The following is a 25,306-nucleotide window of genomic DNA, read 5'->3' as shown; positions in this document are numbered from 1 at the left end:
ATCCACTGTGGATAGCCCACAGCACAAACAGATTTATAATCACAAAAAATTCAATGATCCCAAATTCTATCTTACAGAATTACAATAGCCACCTTTGCTCTCAGAATTCAGCCTCAGGGTTTCTTTTGGGTGACATTCCCCAAACAGCAGGACCAAACTTTCAAATGTGCCCAATACAACTTTTTCTAGAACTCTGCTTTTCCAGGAAAGAATATTAATGGTGTGGAAGTATAGTCACACTAAACACCTTCTGCTGTTACCAAACCTATCAACTTCCATTTGGTATTTAGTTATGCCTTAAACCCTTTATTTACTCTCTAGTCATGATTCATATAGCTATATATTGCTGCCAAGTGAATTCCATTACCATGGGGATATTTGCAGACATTTTAAATAGTTGAGATAAATAAAATAAACTAGAAAACCACCAAGAAATAAACTGATAGAAAATGGGAGATCGCTAGCTTGCAAACTTGAATTAAATACGCTGAATTTGGGGGCCAGCTAGTCAACACATCAGTAACTGCCTACGTTCCATAATAATATATTGCAGGTAGAACAATACTGCACTTATTTTTGCAAGAAAAGAAGTCAAAATACTTTAAAGAAAGGGACACGTAAAGAAACGTAACCTAGGGAAAGATTTGCTTCCTACACAGCTGAACACTCTTTCAGTAACATTCAGCTCTGCAGATTGATATTGCAAGCAAATAAAAAGCACATTGCCATGAGTCTGTAAGGAAATGTCACATCCAATAGCCTATTTCTATTGCAGTGTCTTTGGTGGAGGTAAGCAATACCTGAAAATGGGCATGGGCATCATAAGCATTAGTATACACATAAACCATAAAATCTTGCTACAAGGTATTCCAGGTATATATTAAAAAAAAAAAAAAGTGGTTCTGTTTAGCATATTGTGTAGCAGATTTGTTACCATGCGCTCTGAAGAGCACAAGATTAACTATCAAAAAGGGCTATCAGTTTATAACCAAATAGTGCATGCTTCATATATGCCACAGTTTTTACAGGTCATTGGGCATTGCATTAGACAGTTTCAGGAAAAAAAAATAGTAGAAGAAGAAGAAATGTTGGCACAGAGTTTAGAAACATTCTGGATAGCTACAGTCCATGCTGCCAGTTAGTCCAAAAAGGCATTTAATGGCCCTGTGATCCAGAAGTGGAAGAAAACATCTGCTTCTTAAAACATGTCTATGATGTTATGCAAATAACCCCAACCCCAATTTTTCTACACTAACACAGATTATGTATTTTGCTTGAAAATACATACATTGTAGGAACCAAGTCTGAAGTCTGGCTCTGGGAAAAGCACATAATTACTTCAAAAATTGTCCAACACTCTAACTTTGTTATTACAACGGTACAAGAACTTTTCTTATCTGGAAGATGAAGGATATGTCCCAGGTTATGCTAATGGATCTACTTTGAAACAAGCTCTTGAAATATTCTTGGCTTATACAGTGGATTCATCATCAAAAAGACCATTATCTTCCATTATGAATCCCAAACGTCCATATAACTGATTCTTTTAGAACTATTTTCTATTTCTAGTATTGCTCAGTCATCAGAGCAAAATCACTAAGTACTAGTCTCCTGTAAAAGAGCAGTTCAGCACAGAATATAAATAAGAAAAAGCAATCTGAAATAAGTTTCATCATTTTCCTTGATCTACATTTCAGTTTTTAATTTTTCCCTATTGTGTGCTCATAATTTAATTAACTGGATTGAATTATAATGTTTTGAATTTCTGTATTTTACAGACATATTTCAGCTGTTTTCTGTTTTCATCAAAAACAGATTTGAGAAATGTTCTCTGATAACAGATTTGACGATGGGAGATGGTATAACCATTAAAAAGAATTGCAAAATTTCTGCTGTCACTAGTCACTGAAGGCTTCAGTCAGTCCCATGTGTAAACAGATACCAATCTTTACAGATAGCCTCAAAAAAACAAACAAACAAACAAACAAAAACACTCTTTTTTACTTATTGATAAGTGACATCATCACCTTTTGTTGCAAGGGACAGATTAGCTGTATTAGATTAACTGGAGCGCCATGCATAGGTATGTTCAGCTTAATGGCTGAATTCTAGATAAACTACCAGCAAAGCCCAAAAGACAGGTACAAATAAGCCATCCTCTGAGTAAAGCGGGAGACAAAGCCAAGCAGTGAACTGTAAAGGTTGCATTCATTGACTGTAACCAAAGGATCCAACACCTGTTTTTAGGATGGAACCGAAAAGTACCAAAGTCCTTTTTTTTTTTGATACCAAAGTATCAAAAGCACCTTGAATATCTGCAGTTGAACAGTACAACTGAATATCTGAAAATGTCTTTCAGGAAATGCAGGGTGGATGTTTGGGTATCAAGGCACCACTTCTTTCATTCATACAAAGCAGTTGGTCAGAAAAACAGGAAGGATGGTCTGACCGCACAGGGCGAACTACATGTGCACGTAAAGTAGATCAGAGAAGTGCATAGGTTCAAGTCCTCCTCTCTGGAGGCAGGCTCCTGATGGTCCTGATAAGCAATTCCTTCTGCTTATTCCTTCCACGGAAGTACCAGGTGCAGTCCCACATGGCGGATCTGGGAGCCAAGTCACGTGCAGGTCAGGAGAGTGAGCGCAGCCATGGAGCCCGAGCCTGCCTGCACGGAGGGCGCGGGGTGTCCCTGAGCTCTGGGGCACAGGGGCCAGGCCAGTCCTGGTCGAGGCTCCAGCCTGCGGGTGTGAAGGAAGAGGCCCATCGCCTTAGCAGTGGGGCCAGAGAGGAGCCCAGTAGCCAGAGCTGCATGTTTCCCAGTAAATGAAAAGGGACAAAAGTGATTAAAATGCCAGAAAATTGTACAATCAGTAACACTTTCACAGAATCACAGAATCACAGAATTTCTAGGTTGGAAGAGACCTCAAGATCATCGAGTCCAACCTCTGACCTAACACTAACAGTCCCCACTAAACCATATCCCTAAGCTCTACATCTAAACGTCTTTTGAAGACTTCCAGGGATGGTGACTCCACCACCTCCCTGGGCAGCCTGTTCCAATGTCTAACAACCCTTTCAGTGAAGAAGTTCTTCCTAAGATCCAGCCTAAACCTCCCCTGGTGCAACTTAAGCCCATTCCCCCTCGTCCTGTCACCAGGCATGTGGGAGAACAGGCCAACCCCCACCTCACTACAGCCTCCTTTAAGGTATCTGTAAAGCGCAATAAGGTCGCCCCTGAGCCTCCTTTTCTCCAGGCTGAACAAGCCAAGCTCCCTCAGCCGCTCCTCGTAGGACTGGTTCTCCAGGCCCCTCACCAGCTTCGTCGCCCTTCTCTGGACCTGCTCAAGCACCTCGATGTCCTTCTTGTAGCGAGGGGCCCAAACTTTGCTGCAACTTTGCAACATTTGCACCTATGCAAATGCCTCAGGTCCAATTTCAAGTACTGGGCATACCATTGCTCTGCTGTTTGCAAGGACAAAGCCTGATTCAATACTCCTAGTGTGATGTCCTTTAGTCAAAAGCGTACAACTGGGAAATGCAAAGCACAGCAGCTGCACAAAGTACACAGCACTACTTTCTTATCAGCACCCGTCATTTACTTTTGTAGAATCAACGTTCAGATGTAAGTATGGAGAATAAAATAAAGAGCTGACTACTTTATACAGGAAATTAATTTGTTTTTCTTCTATACTATTTTACTTCCAGAATGTCGGGGGAAAAAATAAATCTGTCAAGCATTTGCACAGGACATCCATTCTAAGCTAAAAAATACATTTTTCTTTTGGAGAGCAAAACTTCTTCCCTTCAACAAGAAAAATATAATGCAGTGCCACATTGCATTAAGCGTCTAAGTATTTTTTCCCTAATCTAATATGCAAAGGATGATGGCAGTACCTTCTACCACAGTAGGGAGCATTTGCTAATGCAAACAGGCAGCCGGGGCTGTCCCAAGGTGTCGGGGTGTGCAGACCCTCTGCGCCCTCAGGACTCTGCTCAGGCACAACGATTCGCTGGGGTGTGCGCTTGGCTGCAGTGCTGGGCATTAATGATTACACACCTGGGTATGCAGAAAGTCTCTTAAGGATTCACCGAGACCTGCCCAGCCCAAGTGGGACTTACTTATTAACAAATAAACAAACAGAGAGCTGGAATTACCGGCCACGTGCTGCACGCTTTGCTTCTGGTCCTCCCAGCAGTCAGTCCTGCCTGCCAGTGGAGGGGAGGAAAGGGGAGAGGGGCATTTGCTTCGGGCTCCGACTCTCTGGAGTAGGAAATCTATCTCATGATCTGCCTGTTCACTGACTCGCCTTCTGCGAGCGCTAGGCTAAGGGCTAGGCTGCCTTCCTGCTTCTACTGATCTATATTCTCCACTACACAACCATGACTGCACAAAACAACCATTTTCTATCTTCAACAATCAGTGCATGTGTGTGCCTCTCACAAGGATCACATCACTGGGTCATAATCTATCAAAGCCTCTTTCTTCAGATAATTGAAGTAATGGATGTATACCAGGACGATACAGTAAACACACTACAAAACAAGAGATGCTGTATTTTTCCCATAGCAATTGTTTAATAGAAGCCTGTGTGTGGAACTTTGACAGCGTTGTATAAGCATTTGCTGATGAACGTAGCTCTTTCTTAGTGCTGCAGAGCATTTTTTAACCAGCAAACAGTGGGACTTAAGGAGGGGGCCCAGAGAGGCACATTTGATGTTGTTTCATTCGCATGTTCCTAGGATCATGTTATAGGTAGCAGCCAAAGACGACAGCTATGGTGGCAGCACTGGGAATAGTTGGGATAGCAGGTTATTGTGCGGCTTTGGAGTTAGCAAGGGGTTTCTGTTTGGTGAAAGCCCTTCTCTGAATACAGAGCAGCTGTGGGCCTGGTTCTGGAAGCCTTTACTCACACCAGTGGTCCTACAGTTTGCACATCTCAAAATAGGAAAGGGCTGACAGATGAGACATCAGGGCCCAATCAGATGTAACACCAGATGCCTCATACTATTGTTGCTCTTTGTATTACCATTGTATTGGTCTGTTTCTTGTGCTAGGGAACAAAGCAGAATGAGAGTATTTACACAGAAATCATCCAATCATCCAAATCATCCAAGGCAACAGATGTCTAGGAGGGAACAGAGTGTAAAGACAGAAGACACTACTGGTCAGCATGACAAGCAGTGGTCAAAGAGCAGTCAAGATCTTGATAGGCATCACCATGAAGCTGAGATTTAAGGATGGGTTTGAGGGAGGATACTGTGCTTATTATTTACTGTTGAGTATCCTCAGCCTCGTGTCTTGAAAGAGCTAGATTGTTTTTGGGAATGGGAGTTTGGGACTTCCACCCATGTGGTATAACCGTACTGATTGTTTTGGCAAATGAAAGCTTGGTGTGCAAAGGCCTGCTCGAGTTGCACAGGAGCTCAGAAGGGTGCTGCACGCATTGCAAGCACGATTCAGTCTGGAAACGCACTGTTTGTACCCTACAAACACAGGAGGCACTGCAGTTGCCATGCAGGAGTAAGGCAGCAGGGCACATGTGCCGTAATTCTAACACATCCCATGCTGGAGCTGGTTCACCTAGTGAGTCACATCTGCTTGCATTAAAAAACAAAACAAAACAAAACAAAGTAGTCTTCATATGTCTCATTGGCAAGAAGACATGAAAACTGGCTAGGCTGGCTGGGAACCAACCTGGCAGCAACCCTAGTCAGTACATTTTGTAAATAAGGTGAGTGGGTTTTGTTTCTGTATCTGAGGACAAGAAGGACACAAACTGGTTCTGCATTATGGCAGGTAGCGCTCTGTATTTAACCTTGCAAAATGTTTTACTAATTTCACCAAAAAAAAAAAAGTAATAAAATTGCATCTTCTTTCAAAAATCAACTTACATAGAATCTGAAGAGTCTTGAAATTTACTTGCTGAGTTCATTTCTTCAAAGTTTGGTGATGATTTAGGGAAGCCTGTTCTTTTTGAAGGCAGAACAGCAGATCACCGCAGGAATGTAAAAGGTTGAATTTGTTATATCTTACACTGAACACAGTATTCTTTCAACCTCAGGGACCCATTTGCATTTGTTTCATTTCTTCTCAAAATGCACACAATTTTGCAGAATCTTCCTAACCCCATAAATTACCGTATGAAAAGAGACCTCCCCCCCCCAGCTATTCACAACACAGAAAAATGGGACATTAACCTCACATAAAACCCACTGGCTTGCATCTTGCTTCCTTATTAAGTCTGTGCCAGTTTTGCAGTAGATTTCAAAGGTGCAAGCTCACTGTTGTTTTTTTGTTTGTTTGTTTTTTCCCAATGATCAATCCATGAAGTACAAGAAAATTACTTTAAAAGTCACTTTTTAAAGAGATCCCCAACAGTTACATACCTCAGCCATTTTCTCAGCATATCTGAAGACCAAAAAACATTTTTTGAGGAATTTGAAGCCTGTGCTACAAGAAGAAAACAAGTATTACTCACATTGTTTGTTTTCCCGCAATGTATTTTTATGGGAGAGCTGTGGGGACCATATTCTGTATTCAGTGAACAACTTCTGTGATGTAAAAATGTCTCTTTTTGGTATTCAGATAACCATGAAAGCAATGCAGCTGTATCTCATTGCCATGGACATTACCACCTAAACCAACCAGAATGCAAAAAAGGTTATTCCTTACCTCATCCATTGTGAAAGACACAGATTTATGAGATAACATTTGGCAGTCCTGTGACCAATGATAATAAAAATCTCTTTCCCTTGGGCATCCAAGAACCACAGTACATTGTAACACTTCCAGTTCTTAAACAGTGCTGAACCACATTGCGCAGGGCTGCATATCTTTCTGAAAAAAATGATGCATTTCTCACTGTTGCTGTGAAAAGTACTTGCTTATCAAATACACCAGAAAAAGTCAAGTAAGATATTAGAAAGAATTTCTGGAAGCCAAAAATGAACCAAGGACCATCTTAGCGTCTTCATTGCTGCTCCTTTCTGCCTTGCTACAAGCCTACCTACAAAAATACTGTATTACTGCCATCTTCACTTTTGACAACTGAAATGGAAGTTGCTGCTTTCATCCTTCTAGTACCAGGTCATGCTCTTAAAATGTACCTTTAATAACAGCAGAAAGGAATTAAGCCATAGATACAACAAATTTGAGTATTTTTCTCATTTTGGTGAGTACCTTTTTTTGTTTTGTTTTGTTTTTGTACTAGTGAAACGTACTGTGTCTCGTGAAAAAGGCAAGGCACAGACCATGCTCAGAAATCCCTAACACAAAAGAAAGCGTGTTATGTTTCAAATCACACATCATAAATATAGGTATCCACTATGCAGTTTGAGCATGAAACTTACAAAGAGTTTAAATGGCTCCAAAGAGATGCCCCGAGTATATAAAGGAAATACAACATTGAGGTACATAGTTGAACAGGAAAGGCAAAAGTAGTTTGTTTGTTTGTTTGATTTTTCCTCTGTTAGTGTGCATGCTTTTCCAGGATCACTTCTCCACCATGACCGAGTTTGCCCTGACTGGTGTGGGTGCTCCTGAGGAGCCACTTTAGGGTCTCAGCACCACCCCAGCCCAGCCCAAACACTGTCTTGGCAGTGTGATTTTCAGCGCATTCATCTCCTGGCAGGATTTTATCTGGCCAACAGCTGCCTTCAAACAGTATTTATTTATTTATTTATTTTTAAACGCGTTTTCATTCGCTGCTGGGACGTGCGCGCCAAGTCATCCCCCGCCGATGGCCAGAGAGGCGAGACTTGGCGGCGAGGATGAATGCCTTGGCAGCCCCTTCCCTCCTCCGTCCCGGCGGCAGGGCTCACACCTGCCTCAGGAAATCGCCTTTTTCCCCCGAGGGCTGCCCGCTGTCCCCCGGCGTTGAGGGGCGGCAAGGCGGGCCCGAAGCCGCCACCGCTTCCCGCCGAGCTGTGAGGGGAGATGGGTGGCGGCTCCGTGAACGCGGCGGAGATCCTCAGTAGGGTCCCGAGCGCTCCTTTGTGAGGGGAAAGAGCCCGGCGCCATCCCCAGGCGGGGTCTCCTCAGCAGGGATTCAGCGTGAGGGAGCGGCCCCGGATCCTCCCACGCCAACTGCGTGAGCGGGCGTGCAGAGGAAGCGCGAGGCGACGCAGCGCTCGCTGGGCTGCGCGAGCGGCGCGTGGCATAACAGCATTCCGAGAATAGCCCTAGTGAAAAGGAGGGTGGGGGAACGGAATGAAGGGACCGTAACCGCCTCGCTCTGCCCCTCCGAGCCGGCGGCCATCTTTAGTCCGGGCAAGCCCCGCGAGCGCTGGCATTGCGGCGTGCGCCCGCTTCCAAAATGGCCGCCGGGCGGCCCCTTTTCCCCTGACACGGGGGGCGGGCGGACACACGGCGGCCGGGCCCGGCAGCGCGGGAGGCGGGCGGAGAGACGTGGGGAAGGCGGCCAGCCCCGCACCGATCCGCTGCGCGCTCGGGGAGGCGGGCGTGTGAGGCGAGGGAGGGACGCTAATTGCGTCCGGCGCGCGCGTAGGCGCCGTGCGGAAGCGCCGCGGCCCCTCTGCGGATTCGGCGTAGAGAGCGTTGGAGAATCGGCGGGCGGCGCGCGGGGAGGAGGAGGAGGAGGAGGAGGAGGAGGAGGAGGAGGAGGAGGAGGGCCGGTGGAGGGGGGCAGCTCGGTCCGCGCCGCCGCGGCGGAGGAGGGAGGGAGGGCAGCGAGCAGCCGGAGCCCAGCGTCAGCAGCGACACTGCCGGCGCCATGGGTGAGTCTCCAGCCCGAGGCCGTGACGGCGTGAGGGAGCGCCGGGGGCTCCATGATGGAGGCGGGCGGGCGGGGGGCTGCCTTCCTCACCCCTCCCGGCGGCCGGGAGCGGGGCCGAGGGGTCCCCTCGGTGTCCCATCCGTGTCCCCCGGTGTCCCTCGGTGTCCCCTGGCCCGCTGCGAGCTGCCCCCGGCCCCCCCGCCCCCCGCTCACTTCCTGCATCGTGCGCGAGGGCGGCGGGGAAGCGAAAATGCCAGAGGCATCGCTGCGCCCTCGGCCCTTTTTTTTCCCTTTATTTTAATTTTTTTCCCCCTCCCTTTCTCTTTTCTTCCCCCCCCACCAGTCTCCCTCCTCCCCTTTTCTCGTTTTGCGCCCAAATTTGGGAGGGAGGAATTCGCGGCAGGAATTAAAGCAGGCTGGAAATATGCGGGGAGAGGAGCGGGTGGGACTGCGAGGAGGAGGAGGAGGAAGGGGCCGCCCGGGGATGGATGTCTGCTGGCAGCCCGGGGTCACCCAGCAGGCTGCAGCCTGCTTTCCCTCCACAAAACCGCTTCTTATTCTTACAGATCCCTACATTCAATTAATTATTATTATTTTTTTTTATTCCCCTCGGCTCCCGGCCGCTCCTCACCTGCAGCGCCTGGCCTGGGCTGTGACTAAAAACAGAGGGGGGATCACAAGTGGACCCCGTACCCCCAAAACCTGGGAGCAGCGCTCTGCAGGCAGCTCAGATGCTAGCCACTCGCTTGCCAGATGGGTCCTGCAGGACGAAAGGCAGTGCTGCTTAATGTTTTGGGGCCAAGGGAAAGGCAGGGCTCCTGCAGGAATAATCGTAGCTGGCAACTTTAGGAAAAGCAATGAAACTTATTTTACCATGACGTTGTCAACTTCAGACAGAACCGGTTATGTACAGATGTAATTCTGTAGCATAACAGCCTTCAAGAATCTTCTGCGTGCAGTTGTATGCCACCTCCTGCTGACAAAACATCAGCGAACGCGAGGCTGTCGGAAGTATCCATGTTTTTTCATGTCCGTTACAACCTCCCTCTGCTTCGCTCTGGCTTTAGATTACATGCCAGGAAAGAAATTCTTCCATGTGTAGGGATATCCATGATCTATATTTATGTTGAGACAAAAAAAAAAAAAAACAAACATCCATGTGAGTGTATGGGCAGCTCCCTTGGAAGTTAGATGGGCCACTGCTTTATATCTTCACCAGAAGGCAGATCGTACCTTCTTATGCAAGGTGTTTTCGTAGCAGTAGCTTTCTGGTATTCGATGCTAACTTCATTTCTGACCAGACACCAAAGTAATAGTACTGTATTTCTGCTTTGTAATTGTCTGCGTGTAGTTTAAAGTCCTTGCCTGCTGAAATATTAGGAAATTGGATAAAATGTATTTTAGTGTAGCATTAGGTATCTTTATTAGGTAGTGTAGCATTTAGGTATCTGATGCCGGTGTACTTTATCATGTTTATGTCTTGTTCACTTCTGTGAGATTACTGGCATCTCTGGCTGATGATTTGTACATATAAGAGCATTGTTACCTGCTGGTTTCAGATAGCTGCTTTTTTTTAGTTGTCTTTTAGCTAACATGTAAATAGCAGAGACCAATAAATAGAAATTTTACTTAGGAGAGCAAGTGTCAAAAAGATTTTACTTTAAAGGTCGGCTACTGCCTTGTCCACACAGAAACTGGAATCAAAATGCAAGAACATCACCTGTTCTCTGTCCACTGCTGTGGGGGAAAGGGTTGCTCCTTAGTCATTCTGAAATTGAAGCAAACATACCCAGAACCGTGCGTATTGGTCTGTGCTCTGATAATAACTTGCAGTATTTCCTTCAGTTTACCCACAAGGACAAAGTGACGTGCCACAGTTAAAGTGGTGCTTTGAATGTGTACCTAATGTGACGAAGAAATGTGTCTATATATATGCACAGAAACTTCATCGTTTGTCTTAAGCAGAGATAAAGGATGAGACTTATGCTTTTTGTAAGCAAAAATACAGTAAGTTCTGTTTTTTTTTTGGTTGGAGTTTTTTTTTTCCCATTAGAAGTGCGTGTAAGCATGTATGGTAGTGTGGTTTTTGGGTGTTTTCCCCTCTGACTGACTGCTGATATAGTGGTGCTTTCATTACTCTTAAATTTCTTAATTTTCAGTAACTTCCCCAGTGCTTTATTTTTCTTGTTTTTAATACCACCTTGAAATACACATTAATACAACAAATTACAAATGCATTACAAGGGCTACAGATCCCAACCTTGTTCTAAATACAGTCGGTGGAGGAAACTTTACCTTGGGGAGGGTGTAGGAGAGAGGTTTCTTCTCAGAACTGTATCGCGACATTCATTTTTAGCATTAATTTATTGCCAGACTTCACTTAACCTGTCTAGACCAGAGATGTGTATGTATGAGCGACGTTCTGTTTTCTCTAAGTTCATTCTCTCACTCCCGAAATAAGCCAGTTAATTGCAAATGTGTGCTCTGTAATTAGAATGGCATTTAGTCACCATTTAAGTAGTTTAGTTAAGTCTCGTATAAATTAGTAATTCAAATTTTGGGTAGTGTTAATCTCTAGGCGGACACAAACTGTCCTTAACAAGGCTTTGCCAGACTTGAACTGATGTTTATGAGATGTATTACAGAGGTGGGGATGGTGACACAGGTGGAGTAAGGAGATTTCTCAACTGCAAGGGCTAGAAACTGCTCACAGAAACCAGTGACTTCCTGCTCACCTTGTCAGAGGGAGTTTCAGTTCATGTATGTCAGTGGTGAGTCAAATTGGACTTTTTTTCCTGCCGCTGCCCCTTGTTTAATCACAGCATCGCGATGGTTCCATAACGTCATCACGTAGCTGTTTGCAGTTTGTTCTGGTTTTTCCTTTTCAGTAAGGAATCAAAACGCTCTTCACTTATGTAATGTGTAGTTTTGCTTTCTGCTTTGGTTTACTGCAGCTGCCCTGCAAAACCAGGCAGTTGCTGCATTGCATGAGCATGGCTGTGAGGCTACCGAGCCTCATAATGTTCTGATGCTTCGTGCTAAGTTAAAAATGGGAAAATAACCTGCAGGCTCACAAGCAGGTAGAAGACAGCGTGTATCCGCTCTCCTTTGGTTGGAATTTGAGCGAGAGGTACACAAGGCACATGGCTGACCGAACCTTGTTCTGATGTGCATCCCAGACTTCCTTTCTGCTAAAGCCGCTTCATCCGACTTCTGCTTTTTGTGCTCTTCCACCGTCGTAAGCGTGCTCTGCAGAAGCTGTCTGCAAGTCGCGTGCCGAGCTCCCTGTCCAGGCCGGTGGTGCTGTTGCACAGGTTGGTGCATAGCTTCCTTGGCCTTCCCACAGCCACTTCAGGCAAAGTTGTTCTTCAGTGGTTCTAACTCTGTACCTTATTTACAAACTGCTCTTTATAGGGCTGTTTTTTTCTTGCCAGATTTCCATCATTTAAAAGGGTGATGGTTCAGAATGCATTTGCAAATAATTGTGGAAACAATATTGCAGAACAATAACACTACGGGTGTTGCGTAAGTTCACTAGCTTCTGAATGTAACTGAACTACAACTGAGTGATTTCTTAGCGTAGAAGACTTGAAAAGCAATTTTTAGTCGACATTGACAATCGCTTCTCACAATGAATGTTTTTAATTGATTTTTGCCCATTTTACACTTAAATGTTTTGTGTGTGTTTGTTTATCTGAGTAGCAAAGCAGTTAGGACTTAAAAGCAGGGGGAGGAATGATTAAAACATCAGGGAGATTTCTCTTTCCGTTGACCCCTGTAGCTTTAGGAGGATTGATATTAGGATACGGCATATTGTTTTAGTTTCAGCGTTTTTATAAGAGAGCCTTCTAAGGGAAGCTTGCATCATAATCACAAAAGATGAGAGATCTGAAGAAAGAAAGAGTGAATCTGACTTGAGACTCTTTCATTTGGCCACAAAAAGACCAAGGGGTGACAGTAGCCTAGAAGCATGTTCTGGAGGGAAAGAAAATCACATGGTAAACTTTTTCCATTGTTTTGTGGTGAAGCGTCCTAAGAGCAAGGGCCTGAACGAGAGGAAGGGAAGCGAGGTATGAGGCATTCTCTTCCACATGCTTGGTGAGACTGGGGTGTTGTGCTTTGAAGTAGCAGTTTACCAGATCTCAATCAAAATAGTTACCTTCTTTGTAGAAAACAGTCTATCATAGACTAATGATATTAAATCAGGCCTTTCAGAAAGTCAGTCTGCTGTTGAAGGCAAAATTTCTGGTGTGACACTTGCCTGGAGAAGTGTTGTAAGTTACTGTAGTTGACACTGAAGAAAAAATTAAGATAATGTGAACGCTGGTACTGGTGCCAGTGGTTGTCACTGTATTGTGGGGAAGCAGATTATTAGAAGGAGAGCACATGAAAAACTGATTTTTTTTTTTTTTATATCTCATGCGTTAAAAGAATATTCATGTAGTGATTCAAGATGAACTTTAAATAAGATGAAACTTAACCTAGGGAGATGGTCAGGATTGCCAAGAGTACTTGAGGGAATGGTTAGCATAAAGCTTAACTCATGTCTTTTCTGATAGTGGCCGAGTGGAGTGTTTTAGGCTCTTACATGCAAAATAATTATTTTACAGTGTACAGGAAGTTTTAGCTGCCCAGCAATACTCATGAGCAGCATCCTTTCCATGTGGTTCCCTTTCTTAAACACCTTTACCCCAGGATTTCATAGCTTACACTTGTGTAACTGGACTGCAGCTGAAAAAGACTTTTTTGCTTGTGTATTCGCCTCTTCTATTTTGTGTTACCTCTGGTGTTCATGTGACTGGTATGACTAGATGAGCTCGCTGATGTAAATGAAAGCTAACCTTAGGGTAGGGTAGTTGTCAGCTGGATATTTGAGCTGATCTGGCTTGTTCTTTGGCTGCACAATTACCAGGGCAGACGGGAGGGAAGCCTAAGCTCACCCTGGTGATACGTTTTCTGGGCAAATCTGTTGGCCAGTGGCTCGAAGGGAGGCAGTTCAGCTGCTTTCCTTGCCTTTGCAGTGGTGCCTCCCTGGCCCTGCTTTTCATGGAGCTCAACTTGCAGGAATTGCTTCCCCCCCCCCCCCTTTTTTTTTTGTTGTTTCCTCTCAGTTGAGCTCCCTGAACCTTGTCCTGTCATGGGATCACAGAATTGTTGGTGCTAAAGAAAAGGCAAGTGTGCTAAGTGTGCTATAGGAAGGAGACGGGACTTGGACCATTTTGGCTATAGATGGCTCTGTGCATCCCTAGTTCAGTGCCTGTTTTAGCCCAGTACTTCTGCAGAGAGATGTGAGCTTGATTTTCTGTTCCCACCCTGACACCCGTTTTTTTCTACTCCGTCCTAACGTAGGCTGAAGGCTGTGGTGGTGTGCCCAAGGCAGTGGAGATACGCGGCAGCTGATCTAGTTGTACAACTTGTTTACTGCCACTCAACCCGTGGTTAAGATAGGGAAAGGGGAAAACCCCATCCCCTTGGAGCAAGGAGTGGTGGCGGCTCTAAAGGCAGCACTCTCCCCTCCGTGCCCAGCTGCTGACTGAGCTGAGGATTCATATGTGGATCCTCATAAGCCCTGACTGATGATGTCTGCAGAAATCCTACAGCGCAGAGGGCCTTGTCCTGGCCAGATCCTACTGTGACGATGTTTTAACTGAGTTAAGATACTGCTTCTAGCTGACTTCTTGTCAAAAACAAAGTGGTTGTGTGAGGTATTAGCAGCTGCTGCTGGAGAAATGTGATTTTTCTGGAAGCTTTCTGACAGCAAACATTTTTCTCACTGTATAATCTTGCCAGTGTTCCCTGTAGCTTTTTAAAACAAGAATGCAAAACTCAGAGTTTATGACTCAAAATTTGAGTTCCGGATGCTGGCTCAAATGTAATTGAATGGTTTCAAGTTTGGGGCAGTGAAAATTCCCAAAGTGGTGCGAGTCGAAGAAACCTGTTTTTTTTTTTTTATTTCTATATTTTTTTTCGCTGCCTCTGAAAACAAACAAGACTTTGTAATTTTAGTTAGGTAAGGTATAGTAATAAACCAAGAGATTTGATATTAGTTTCCTGTTGAGAGGCATTGACAGATGGCGTGAAATTAAGGTCTGAGTAATCCCTCGATCATGGGCAAAGGGCGGCCATCCTATTTATTGCCTTCTATATGTATTTTTTTTTTTTATGTTTTTGGTAGTTGATGGAGAACTTCCAGGGAAGAATAGTCTGCAAACTGCTGCAGTGCTGTTTGCTGGAGCTCACGGACATCTCCTGATGTTCAGCCGTGCCAAGTATTGACCTTCAGTGCTTTTATTTGCAGTTGGGCATCTGCAGACTTCAGAGGAGTGGAGGGAACCTGACTTTGCAAGGAAGAGATGGAAGCAATGGAAGACAAGACCTTAAAGAGACCAGGGCAAAAGTTAGAGGATATGGTTGTGCAGTCCTTTTTCAGACCTTGTGAGGTTGAGGACTCTCACAGGAACTTGCAGGAGCTTTCTTTTTAGTCAGTTAAAAGAAAATTGCGTTAAAGTGTTAGAAGTTCCAAACAGTACTTAAGGCTGGGTGCTTGAATGGAAGAGAAGAAGATGGGGATGTTGAGCACCCGTTCTATAAACAATTAGCAAGGAAAGCTTGGAATTTCAACACAAACTTGTTCCTTACAAGCCATTTTATATTTATTTAGCAAGTTACTTTTTTTCAGCTGATAACTGTTTATTCCTTTATAGTTGTTTAACAAGGCATCTGCAGAAGGCATTCAAGATTTGCTGTGTTCTGGATCCTTAAGCAATTGAAATTATCAGTGAATTCAAAATTATATCACAATTCAGTATTTCATGCATACCAGGTTATGGTACGTGATTGCTAATGTGTTCGTAACAAAGGGAAGCTGACATCTTGTTTGTCTGAACAGATGCAAGAGTTGATTTTGGAGAAGACTTTGGAAGAGATTAAGATACAGCTTCTCCAAAGAAATGTTTAGAGATGGCCTCTAACCTGGTTGTGGAATGGATTTTGCTCGGCCCTCGCTTTGTGTCTCTGGCTTCCTGCCTAGCGATATGCCTGCAAGGCATCCAGTGTCAGTATCCCCCTTTGGTAAAGGTGACTCGTTCTCCGTAAGGTTTATTCTTTTTTGCTGTAGGTAGTGAAAATGACCCTGTGTTTCTTGTTCTCTCCAGCTGTTTTCCCAGTTGTGAATCTTGGCTGTCAGGCACTCCGGTGTGGCAGCCAGGTAAGGAGAGGTGCAAACTCCCACTCTGAAACTTAGCATTGCTAATTGCAGCGGAGCTGCTCTGCTGCTCTATATCTTGGACCGCGTAACGCATGCTCTTTGCAGCCAGCTTGGTGTCTAGTGCCAGGAATTAAAGTAGTTGGGAAGTGGGGAAACGAGCAGATTTGATGCTGCTGATCATCAGGATGGAGCTGTGGCTGTGGTCCTTGCAGTCAGTTGTGCACCTGAGGGAGCTGGAAGGCTGGCGTCCTGAACACCGTCCCAGGGTTTGCCTTCCTCTTCGAAAAATGTTTGCAGTAATCACTGAGGTAAAAATGAATTCCTTTACGTGGAATAAATGAAATCCAAACTTAGGGTTTCTAACTGCCAGCTTATAATTACCTCTCATCTGTAATTAACAATTATATATTGTAGTCATCTTAAAATATATCATCCAGCTTTAATGTTATTATCAGTATGGACCATTCTTTCATATCAGGATGTTTCCCTGCAGGTTGCAATAGTGTGAGATCTTGATGGCAACCAGGCTTTACTTACTGTCTTCCCTACGTAGTAATTACAATGGAACAATTTTTCTGTGGTATCTCTCCAGCTTAAGAAATAGCTCAAAACAATGCAGGCAGCCAGCTGTGTTTCAAAACTTGGTAGCATCTGAGGTTAACACACTGACTGTTTCTATTAATTGGCATCATTCTTTGAAATAGCGCCTGATTGTTATTTTTATCTCTTCGGTCTCATTCAGTTCGGTCTCATTCAGAAAATTCAGTTTGTAATTAAAAGCCTGATTTCTGTTAGCGATGAGATATCCTCATACGTTCATTTTTCCAAAGGAATTGCTTGTTGGAGACATAGGGTTGAGCACTTTCAGAAGTGCTCAGTTCACACTGTTCTGGAGGGCTGTTTGTGCCAGCCCAAAAGGCAGTAAATAGTAAAAGGCAAGTGACAAGGATGTATCTCTTAGAAAGTTTTAGCTCGGCATGTCTGTCTCGGTGAAGACTCCTGCAAGTCAGAACTTGAGCTATTTGGTACAGAAACTAGTGTAGGAAAATAAAAGCATATATAGGAAAGCAGATGGCTTACATATGGGAACGGGTGGCATCCGCCATGCAGAAATACGTGGCAAAAGCCCCTCAGCCTCGGTAGGGTAAGAGAGAAGTCCTGCTGTTACCAGAAACACCAGGGGAGACATGCTGCAACTTCTCGCAAGGTTCTCGGGGCATGCACTGCACCTGGAGCATGGTGAAGGTACAAGAGTCTTTGTGCATGAGTAATTGAGGTCTTTGTGGCTTACCTGCATGCTCTGGGTACTCGAAATAGGTCTGCTGGTGTTGCTGCATTTCTAGCCTAATGGGCTATTTCTTGGGTTGCCAGCCTTAAGTCTCCTTGATGAGCCAAATGGGTTTACTTCTGTATTCATGGCACAGAGCAAAAGTAGGCACAGAGTGCAGGTCTGCCTTTTTCTAAGCACCCCAGTTGAAATAGGAGCAGTCGGGTTGCAGGAATCTTCTTTTCCTGAAAAATTCACCCCGATGTTTGGGCAGCTGTAGCTAGCCCTGGCTGCTACTGCTACTTCGCCCAAAGGTTTGGGGTGGAGATGGAGGAAATCAGCAGCACACTTCATAGAGTGAGACCGATAAACCATAATCTATCACCACTTGCTGAGTCTTTGTTAAACTGGCTGATCTGTATGCAAATTCTGAAGGAAAATACAATCTTACTTGGATTATGTGAACCCGAAGGAGCTGAAAGTATTTTCACCAGTACCTTGGATTAAAAGGAAATGGCTAAGGATCAAAACCAATACGTGGCAGCACAGCACTTGAACGTGTTTCTTAATGGTGCTGGTAGGATGCTTTGTCGCCCTTTCTACTAGGTTTCCAGCAGTGAGTAAGACTTGAAATGGTCCCCAAGTTGAGGCACTTGCCAATGTTGTGGAGAATTTCTGGTTCCTGAAAGGTGGCTCTTCTCAAACCTGTACTTTAATGGATTTCACAGGAGGTGAAAGTAGAGTGTGTGTGGTAAAACTGCCAGAAAGTTCCCACCATTTTCTTAATTCTTTTCAAGTTTATTTACATCTCTTTGGGAAACTTACACAAACCAACTAGACAAAGGACATGTGAAATATGAAGCCAAATACAGATTTTTTTTTTTCCTCAGAGGTTTTATATAGCAGAATCATATAAAGATTTCTCTATTTTGAAATATTTTGAAACAAAGCTCCTTCATATTTTAGCTTTTTCCATGTTTCCTTTGAATCTTTCAGCTTCAAGCTTTGAATGTTTATGCTGATCCAAACACTAAGGCAATGTTAGCAAAACCAAGGAGGCAGAGGAGTTAGGAAGGAAAGTTAGAAGTGATGGATAACACCATGTCACATTTGGTCGGAGCTCAGACTTCTGCTGTTCTGACACTGGCTCCCCTGGCTGCCTCGTGGCGACCCCTTTCTGTAGGCATCCCTGTATTCTGTGTCTCTTCTTCACCCCTGCTTTATGGAGCAGAAGATAATCAGTCACTTGCTATCAAATTTGATTTCAAATGGGTCGCTGCAGTTAGATGCAAGTTGCTACCTGGTGGTGTTCTGTGTGTCAATTTCTATAACCAGATTTCAGGCCTTTTTCTTCTTTTAAAGAAAGGGTAAAGTGGGAAAATGAACAAAGAGAGCAAGAAGCTTTTAAATTGCATCTTGTGTGTTTATACTCTTGTATTTAAAATGCAGAAGAAAGCTTCCTTTTCTTTCCATGAATTAGTTGTCTAGCTAATTCCAGTAGAGGATGATACAGGAACTGTTGCTGCGTGTGGCTGGCCTGGGTGTCTTGTGGGGTCATCTTGGGCAGGACTTCTTTCAGCATGCTGCGCTTCTAGAGGCCTGCTTTTTGTAGGTTGACAACTTTTTGGTTTGTTTGTTTTCCGTCCTATCCATCATTAGTTTTGTTGTTTCGGAATAGTTGGCTGGCTTCTTTTTCCTGCAGTTGTCTGCTTTCTCGCACTTGTTTGGTTGCTGGAAGAATGACAGCACTGTCTGTGGTCCCTGCAGCTACTGCAGCCTGCTCCATTTGCTCAGGCGTGCCCTTGTATGCTGTACGCTGGCTATGAAGAGCAGCTATTTCATTTTTTATAATAGATGAACTAAGGTTTACTAGTGTGTTAGTTATATTCCTTTTGTTTTCCTTTGGAGTTTCCCACTTTCCATGTGGGCGCGCTGCCCGTAGCCCAGCAGATACTGTACTGCCAGCTCTTTCTGATCTCTTGCAGTGCAGAATCCTTTTGCTCTTAGAAATCTCATGCGCTTCAGCACTATCTGCTAATAAACCGGATCTGAGTGTCTGGCACAGGGAGAGAGAGCGAGTCTGAAGCCAGCTGACTCTTCACCGATACTGACTCAGTGGCTACGCCCAGTGAGACTTAGAGGAACAATCTGCCTTGGAACTGCAGTCACTGCATCAGCAGTCGAAGTTACTGATTACTGACTTGATCAGTTTGCTCCTGAAGGCTGAATGAGATTGTGGTTTATTGGTAGTGGTTGCACAGTGAAAGAATTTTATCTTCTGGATCCTTTTTGACGAGTTTTAATTTTTTCTAACATAGGCAAGACCCCAGGCTTGCACTCACAAGCCAAGCTTTCCTTCTACAAAAGGTTTTTAGTAGCTTTCTGCTGTCTGCAGTTGATGTGTGCTAGAGGGAATAGAAGTGCCAGTTTCCCTTTCATCAGTGCTAGACTTGTGCTGTGCAGATTATGGCACATGTTATTGACTCTGCAGATGTTTATACTTTCAACAGTGAAAGGAAAAACATTTTTGTAGATGTTCAGCACAAGTTTAACTCTACAGCTGTAGCTGATGAGTTTCCTTTTTCAGATTTTCTCCATACTTAAACTCAGTATTTGTTGTAAATGTGGATAGAGTATATCTTATTGTTTGTAAAAGCAAGATTAGGGTATTATCTATTGTAACGACAAGTGCTAGGGGTGTAGTATCAGCATTACTGTACTAGATACTGCTACCTAAAGCTCCTATACTAAGAACAAAAACTGTCACTTGCAAAACATGCAGTTGCTCTCTGCCTTTGGGATGAGGCAGGGCACGATGGGTATGTGTATTAGCTGTATGCTTTATGCATTGCCTCCATATTGAAAATTGGAAAATATTCAGACTTTGTCAAGCTGTGGGAAGCTTTTAAGGCCCCGAAGATGTTGATAGGGTATCTCCTAGTTTGTCCACCCCAGTTCCTAGAAATCTCCTTAACCTGCTGGACTTTAAACAACTAGCACTGTTGCAATGGGCAAAATCGTAATAATAATAATAATAATAAAAAGTTACATCAAGTATACTTAAGGAAATAGTGGTTTATAGAACAGTCTTTCTGTGTAAAACTAGAAATTCACCTAAACTGACCCTATTTATAATGTGATGGTAAGGAACTGAATGTGGCTAGAATATATGCAGAAATTAGTTCTAAAGTTCTAAAAAGATGGTTCTAGCTTTATTGAAAGCAGTGTTAGAGCAGATGAAGATGCTGGACCTGCCAGAAGAAAAGAATTTTCTAAGTAAACTGCGTATAAGAGAAAGTTGCCCTGTGCCTAGATACTGTACAGGAACAGACTGGCTGCGTAGCAAATGTGAATTTTAGAAAAAAATATTATGTTGGGAATGTATTCGCTGTTCCAAATGCATGGAATAAGTTAAAAATGATTACCTTCTGTTTGCACTGTAAGTGCCATTGCTATCGCATGTCTAATTTAGCAAGTAATTGTGCCCTTTCTAAGACTATTTTATGTTGCTTATAGTGTAGTCAGAATTCAACAATTCATTCTTGGGTTTTCTGGGATGCTTCTGGAGACTTTTAAAAATGGTGACAAATCCTAGAAGGAGAATAGGGGAAAAATGTATTGCATTTCTTGCTTTTAGAATAACTTCGAGAAGCTCCAAAGCCCCAGTATAACAGAAAAGCTTTGGCTGGATCAGAGATTCCTCCAGTGTTTAACTGTTTTTTCTATTTTATCCTTTTTTCTCTCCAGCTGTCTTCATTCATACTTGCTGCTGGTTTGGCTGGGTTGTAAATCCTTCACATTTATCATAACATCCTGTAACAGACTGGCAGTGTGCAGCAGCTGCACTTTTACCCATGTAGGCTCTGAGCTGAGCTCTTGGCTTGCACAGAGGCAAAAAATGGCTTTAGCTCACCTTGGACTTGCAGCTCTCCTTGATAAGGGAATAAGGTGTGCTGTTTGGTCAGGCAGTGGGCATGATGGCAGTCATCTTTTGGCCCAGATGGCATTACTTGCAGAATGACTTGGAGTTCTTCTGTTCCTGGACATGGTCAGCTCAGAATAAAGGAGAGATGTAAATTACAGTGACTGGGTGACAACACAGATGATAGACTTAATGGAAGGCAAGGTAATGAGGATTTCCTGATTGCCTCCTAGGAAAGTGCCGCCTTTCTTTCTTCTCATCATTTGCATAGTTACAGCAGCTTGCTGTTGGCTATTAATCTGCCAGGTCAAATGATGGATCTAAAAGCACCAGCTCTGCTGCTTGTTTATGTGGGCTCTGGCATTTTGCTTGGGGCAAGCCTCTGTTAGAGTAACATTGAGCATACAAAGTGGATGCATCATAAGTCAGCTAAGGCCAACGTTAAATTGCTTGTATGACTTGCTTTCATTTGTGCTAAGTGAGAGCAGAGATGACGAATGACAATGAGGGCTTACAGGAAAATATTACAAGACTTGATTAAAGTTGATAGATAAAACGCAGCGTAGGTGAATGTAAAGTGATCCATACACAGACGGCTTTTGTGCTGTGCGCTCAGAAGGGAGCTGTGACCATCTGCTACAGCCTGGGAAAAGGTCTTGGGCCTGTGCTGCGGTTCCCTGGAAGCCTCAGCTCAGCACTCAGCAGTAGTTAGAAAACCAAACCGGGTGTTGGGAGAAAATAAGAAAGGAACAGAGAACAGGAGATCCCATGTGATGTGGCTGTGTAGGTCTGTGACTTCTTGCCTCTTGGATACCATGCGTAGTTCCCACCTCTCCAGAAGCTTGCAGATCTGGAAGTGTTGCAGAAGAGCGCTGGAGGTGATCAGAGGCAGAAACAGCTGCTTCTCAGAGAAGCGTGCTTGGTTATTAAGGCTGTTTTCCAACACAGGTAGCACTGTGTGCTTGGCAAACTGATGGGAATGTCACTGTTTATTCACAGCACTGCCTTGTTTCAAAGTTTAAAGTGGTGATGTGCAACATGATAAATGTTAGTAACTTGGTGCTTGGTATCAAAACTTTTGGGTGTTTATACTGCTGCAGTGTTTGCAGTGTTGTTTGGTCTCCCAGCCTGTACAGCTAGCTCCATTTCTGCTGCATGTGCATCTGTCCTTCCAGAGCTGCAAGGAGTGTCCTGTGCTGCATCTTGGTTTCAGCAGGCAGAGAGGGGCACTGGGACTGATGGGCAGGGCTTTGTTTTTTTGCCTCCTTGGACGGGGGGAACAGCAAAGAGCTAAATAGGCAGAGTTCTTGTGGCTCTGCACACTGGTACGCTGTGAGGGGGGCTGGGAAAGCAGAAGGCACACATCTCACTGGGTAGTAAAGGAGAAGGGAACCTCAGTGCTGCTTGAGCTAGTATTCATGACAGTGTAAATTGTCTAGAAATAGGCTCTGAGCCTCTGGGAGTATGGAATTGATTAAAAACTGGGTGTTAGGGTTCAGTAGCATTACTGACTGCTGTCTTAGAACTTGGCAGTGAGATTTATTTATTTATTTCTTCTAACAGTATCTTGAAATGCTCCAGCACCAGAAGATACTTGGTGGAAAAGCAAACAAACCAACCCCCAGAAATTCGAAGGGTCTTTGTGAATATGGTTTTATCGTTAAAGTATTAAAGTGTTGTGTTGGAGAGCTAGCTTGGGTCTTTTGTCATCTGCAGGGTCAGATGATATTAAAAAGGCACTTAACTTGTGCACACTGATTTGTTCTTTATTTTCTGGCTGTTTAACCAAGACAGTTATGCCCAAACTTGCAGTAGTGCTTTAATGCTCAGTATGGGAAATGAAGTTAATTGGCACTGCTCACTGAATGTATAAAGCGATAAAGAAATACAAGAACCTGAGAGGTGTTCATGATGATGGTGGCTTTGATCTTTTTACCTTTTCCACTCTAAAATAAAAAGGATGTACAGTATTGTGGTGAAATTAGATTACGTATTGTGTTGAGCACCTATGTAGAAAACAAATACCTGTGAATCTATTGCTGGTTCAGGTAGCATGTGGTAAATGCTGAACATCTAGAATAGTAAGGACTACTGAGTGACCACCTGTATTGGCAAATGGTTTGCAGGCTGTGTAGCTCATTATCACGAAATGAAGCTATCCGTATAAAACAGACTAAATCGTGGTTGTGTAAAACACTGTATTCTAAGTATACTAGATTAAAAATATTTTGGGTAACTTTGTTGATCAAATGTAAGTAACTTTTCTTTCTTTTTCTTTCTCTCCTCACACCACCCCTGTTAATCTCCCTGCATTGCTGCTGTGCCTGTGTGGGCTCCTTGCTGTGATGGTTCACATTCATCATTTTACTGGACTACTATTGGATGTATTCTATCCATGTCTTCAACACTGGAAATGATGGAAATGTGTTGTTTACAAAGTAGCTGTAAGTATTCCTTTGATAAAGACATGTTACAGCTATAGTGCAAATGCAAGAAACATTAAGGCTTTAGTAGGTGAACTGAAACTGAACTTAGGTAGCAGCTGGTTGAAAACTAGGAAGGAATAAAAGATAAGGAGAAGCTCTTGTAGGTATTGGAAACATGAGATCTCACCCTACACAGTTATCCATACAGTGGAAGCTAATACTTCAACAGAAAAGTAACTTCTTGTAAAAGCTGTTTGAGGAATTTAAGAACATTGATTTCGTATTTTTTGTTGTTGTTGTTCTGTTCAGAAACAGAAGGTTCCTGAACAACTAGGACCTTTTCAAAACCTGTACATTGTTAAAGCACTGATTTTAATTGATGTTGGTGTATGAGAAATCTGAGTCTGGCAACCAGCTTTGGTTTTTAGAAAGGCTGTCTTATTGGTAAAGTATAAATGCTGAAGTTAAACACAGCATTAACGCTAGGTATGACATTTCTTCGTATATCTTTCTGATTAGTGGAATTTATATTTTGTTGTCTAAAATAAAACAAATTATGGATGTAAATGTTGTACATCCACTTAATGGAGCAAACAACCTGAAAGTTGCTATATGATCTTGCTTAGCAGTTCATACTCAGCTTTCTTAAAGTTCCTAGAAGTTAAACTATTCTAAATGTGCAACTCTTATGTAAAGAGGAAGGCAAGGAGATAAGAAAAAATAATATTTTAAAACAAGAGTTACTTTTAAAGGCATTCTTAATAGCAAAAGAAATAATACCTTGATATAAAGCAAGGGATAAGCTCTTTCTTGTAAGTATGGCTTACATTAAAAGGCATGTAGGAATTAAAAGATGCAGGTGACTGGTCGACAAGTAGAACTACATGTATGAGGAGTGTCTGAATATGGTTAGGTCTTTTATACTTTGTAGACTGAATAGTAATTACGCATCCTTAATAGTTATTAAGGACCTGCCCTGTTGAGGAAGGTTTTAATGCCTTAAAGAGCATTCACCTGCCTGTGAGGTAGTCTCTGAAGCATTGGCTCCTATTTAGTGTTTTAAAATGTGACTTATTTCTCAAAAGTTGTAGTAATAGCCTGGAGAAGTAAAATGGTCCCTGGATTTTTACATTTCTGGCTGATTTTTTTTTTAAAGGTTTAAAGGTTTTAAAGGTTTCATCTTTTGAAACCTTTAAGATGAGACTAGTGCTGCACTTAAGGCTGAATTCAATCAAAAAGCATCGTAAAGAGTTTATTGATGACAGAAGGCAAACACTTGCACATTTGGAGAAGTACTAACATTTGTACTGTTGTGTGTATTTGAACTCGAAGTTACAATGCCTGGCTTTAGCAGGCTGTCATTAAATGTTCCTCTTCATTCTCTATGAGTTAATGAATTAAAAGATACTGCGTTATTTAAACTTGAAGGAAAATTAGTATATTATCACTAAATTAGAGCTGGGAATTGTTTGTTCTAGGATTTCGTCCTTTCTTTCAAAACGGTTCTGCTAAATTCAGACTCTGGATTTATTTAAATTCAGTGGTAGCACCAGTATAATGTATCTTTATAGTGGTGTAATCTTGATAGAAAATAATGGCTTCTTTGCCAAATGGAGAAAGCAATTATGTCAGTTAAAGCAAAAAGTCAGTTCATTGCAATCTCTCAACACTAGGAAAAGAAGCTAATTCTTATTTGCATTCAGTGACTTTAAAAGAGAGAGTTTTTCTATCCTTGCAAGGAATGTTTGC

At 43.1% G+C, this 25,306-nt stretch overlaps 1 protein-coding gene across 1 annotated transcript in view; it reads left to right on the top strand.

Moving 5' to 3' along the window:
- Nucleotides 1-8,654: 8,654 nt before the first annotated feature.
- Nucleotides 8,655-25,306, top strand: part of SEPTIN7 (septin 7) — a 76,689-nt gene continuing 60,037 nt past the window's right edge. The window contains exon 1 of the mRNA XM_038174626.2: nucleotides 8,655-8,736. Within this exon, the coding sequence (XP_038030554.1) occupies nucleotides 8,733-8,736 (4 nt within the window). The 5' untranslated portion in view covers nucleotides 8,655-8,732. The remainder of the gene's footprint in view (nucleotides 8,737-25,306) is intronic.

This window comes from Anas platyrhynchos, chromosome 2 (genome assembly GCF_047663525.1).
Source record: "Anas platyrhynchos isolate ZD024472 breed Pekin duck chromosome 2, IASCAAS_PekinDuck_T2T, whole genome shotgun sequence".
Lineage (NCBI taxonomy): Eukaryota > Metazoa > Chordata > Aves > Anseriformes > Anatidae > Anas > Anas platyrhynchos.
Note: the sequence above shows the minus strand (reverse complement) of the source record. Positions and strands in the feature narration are given on the sequence as shown.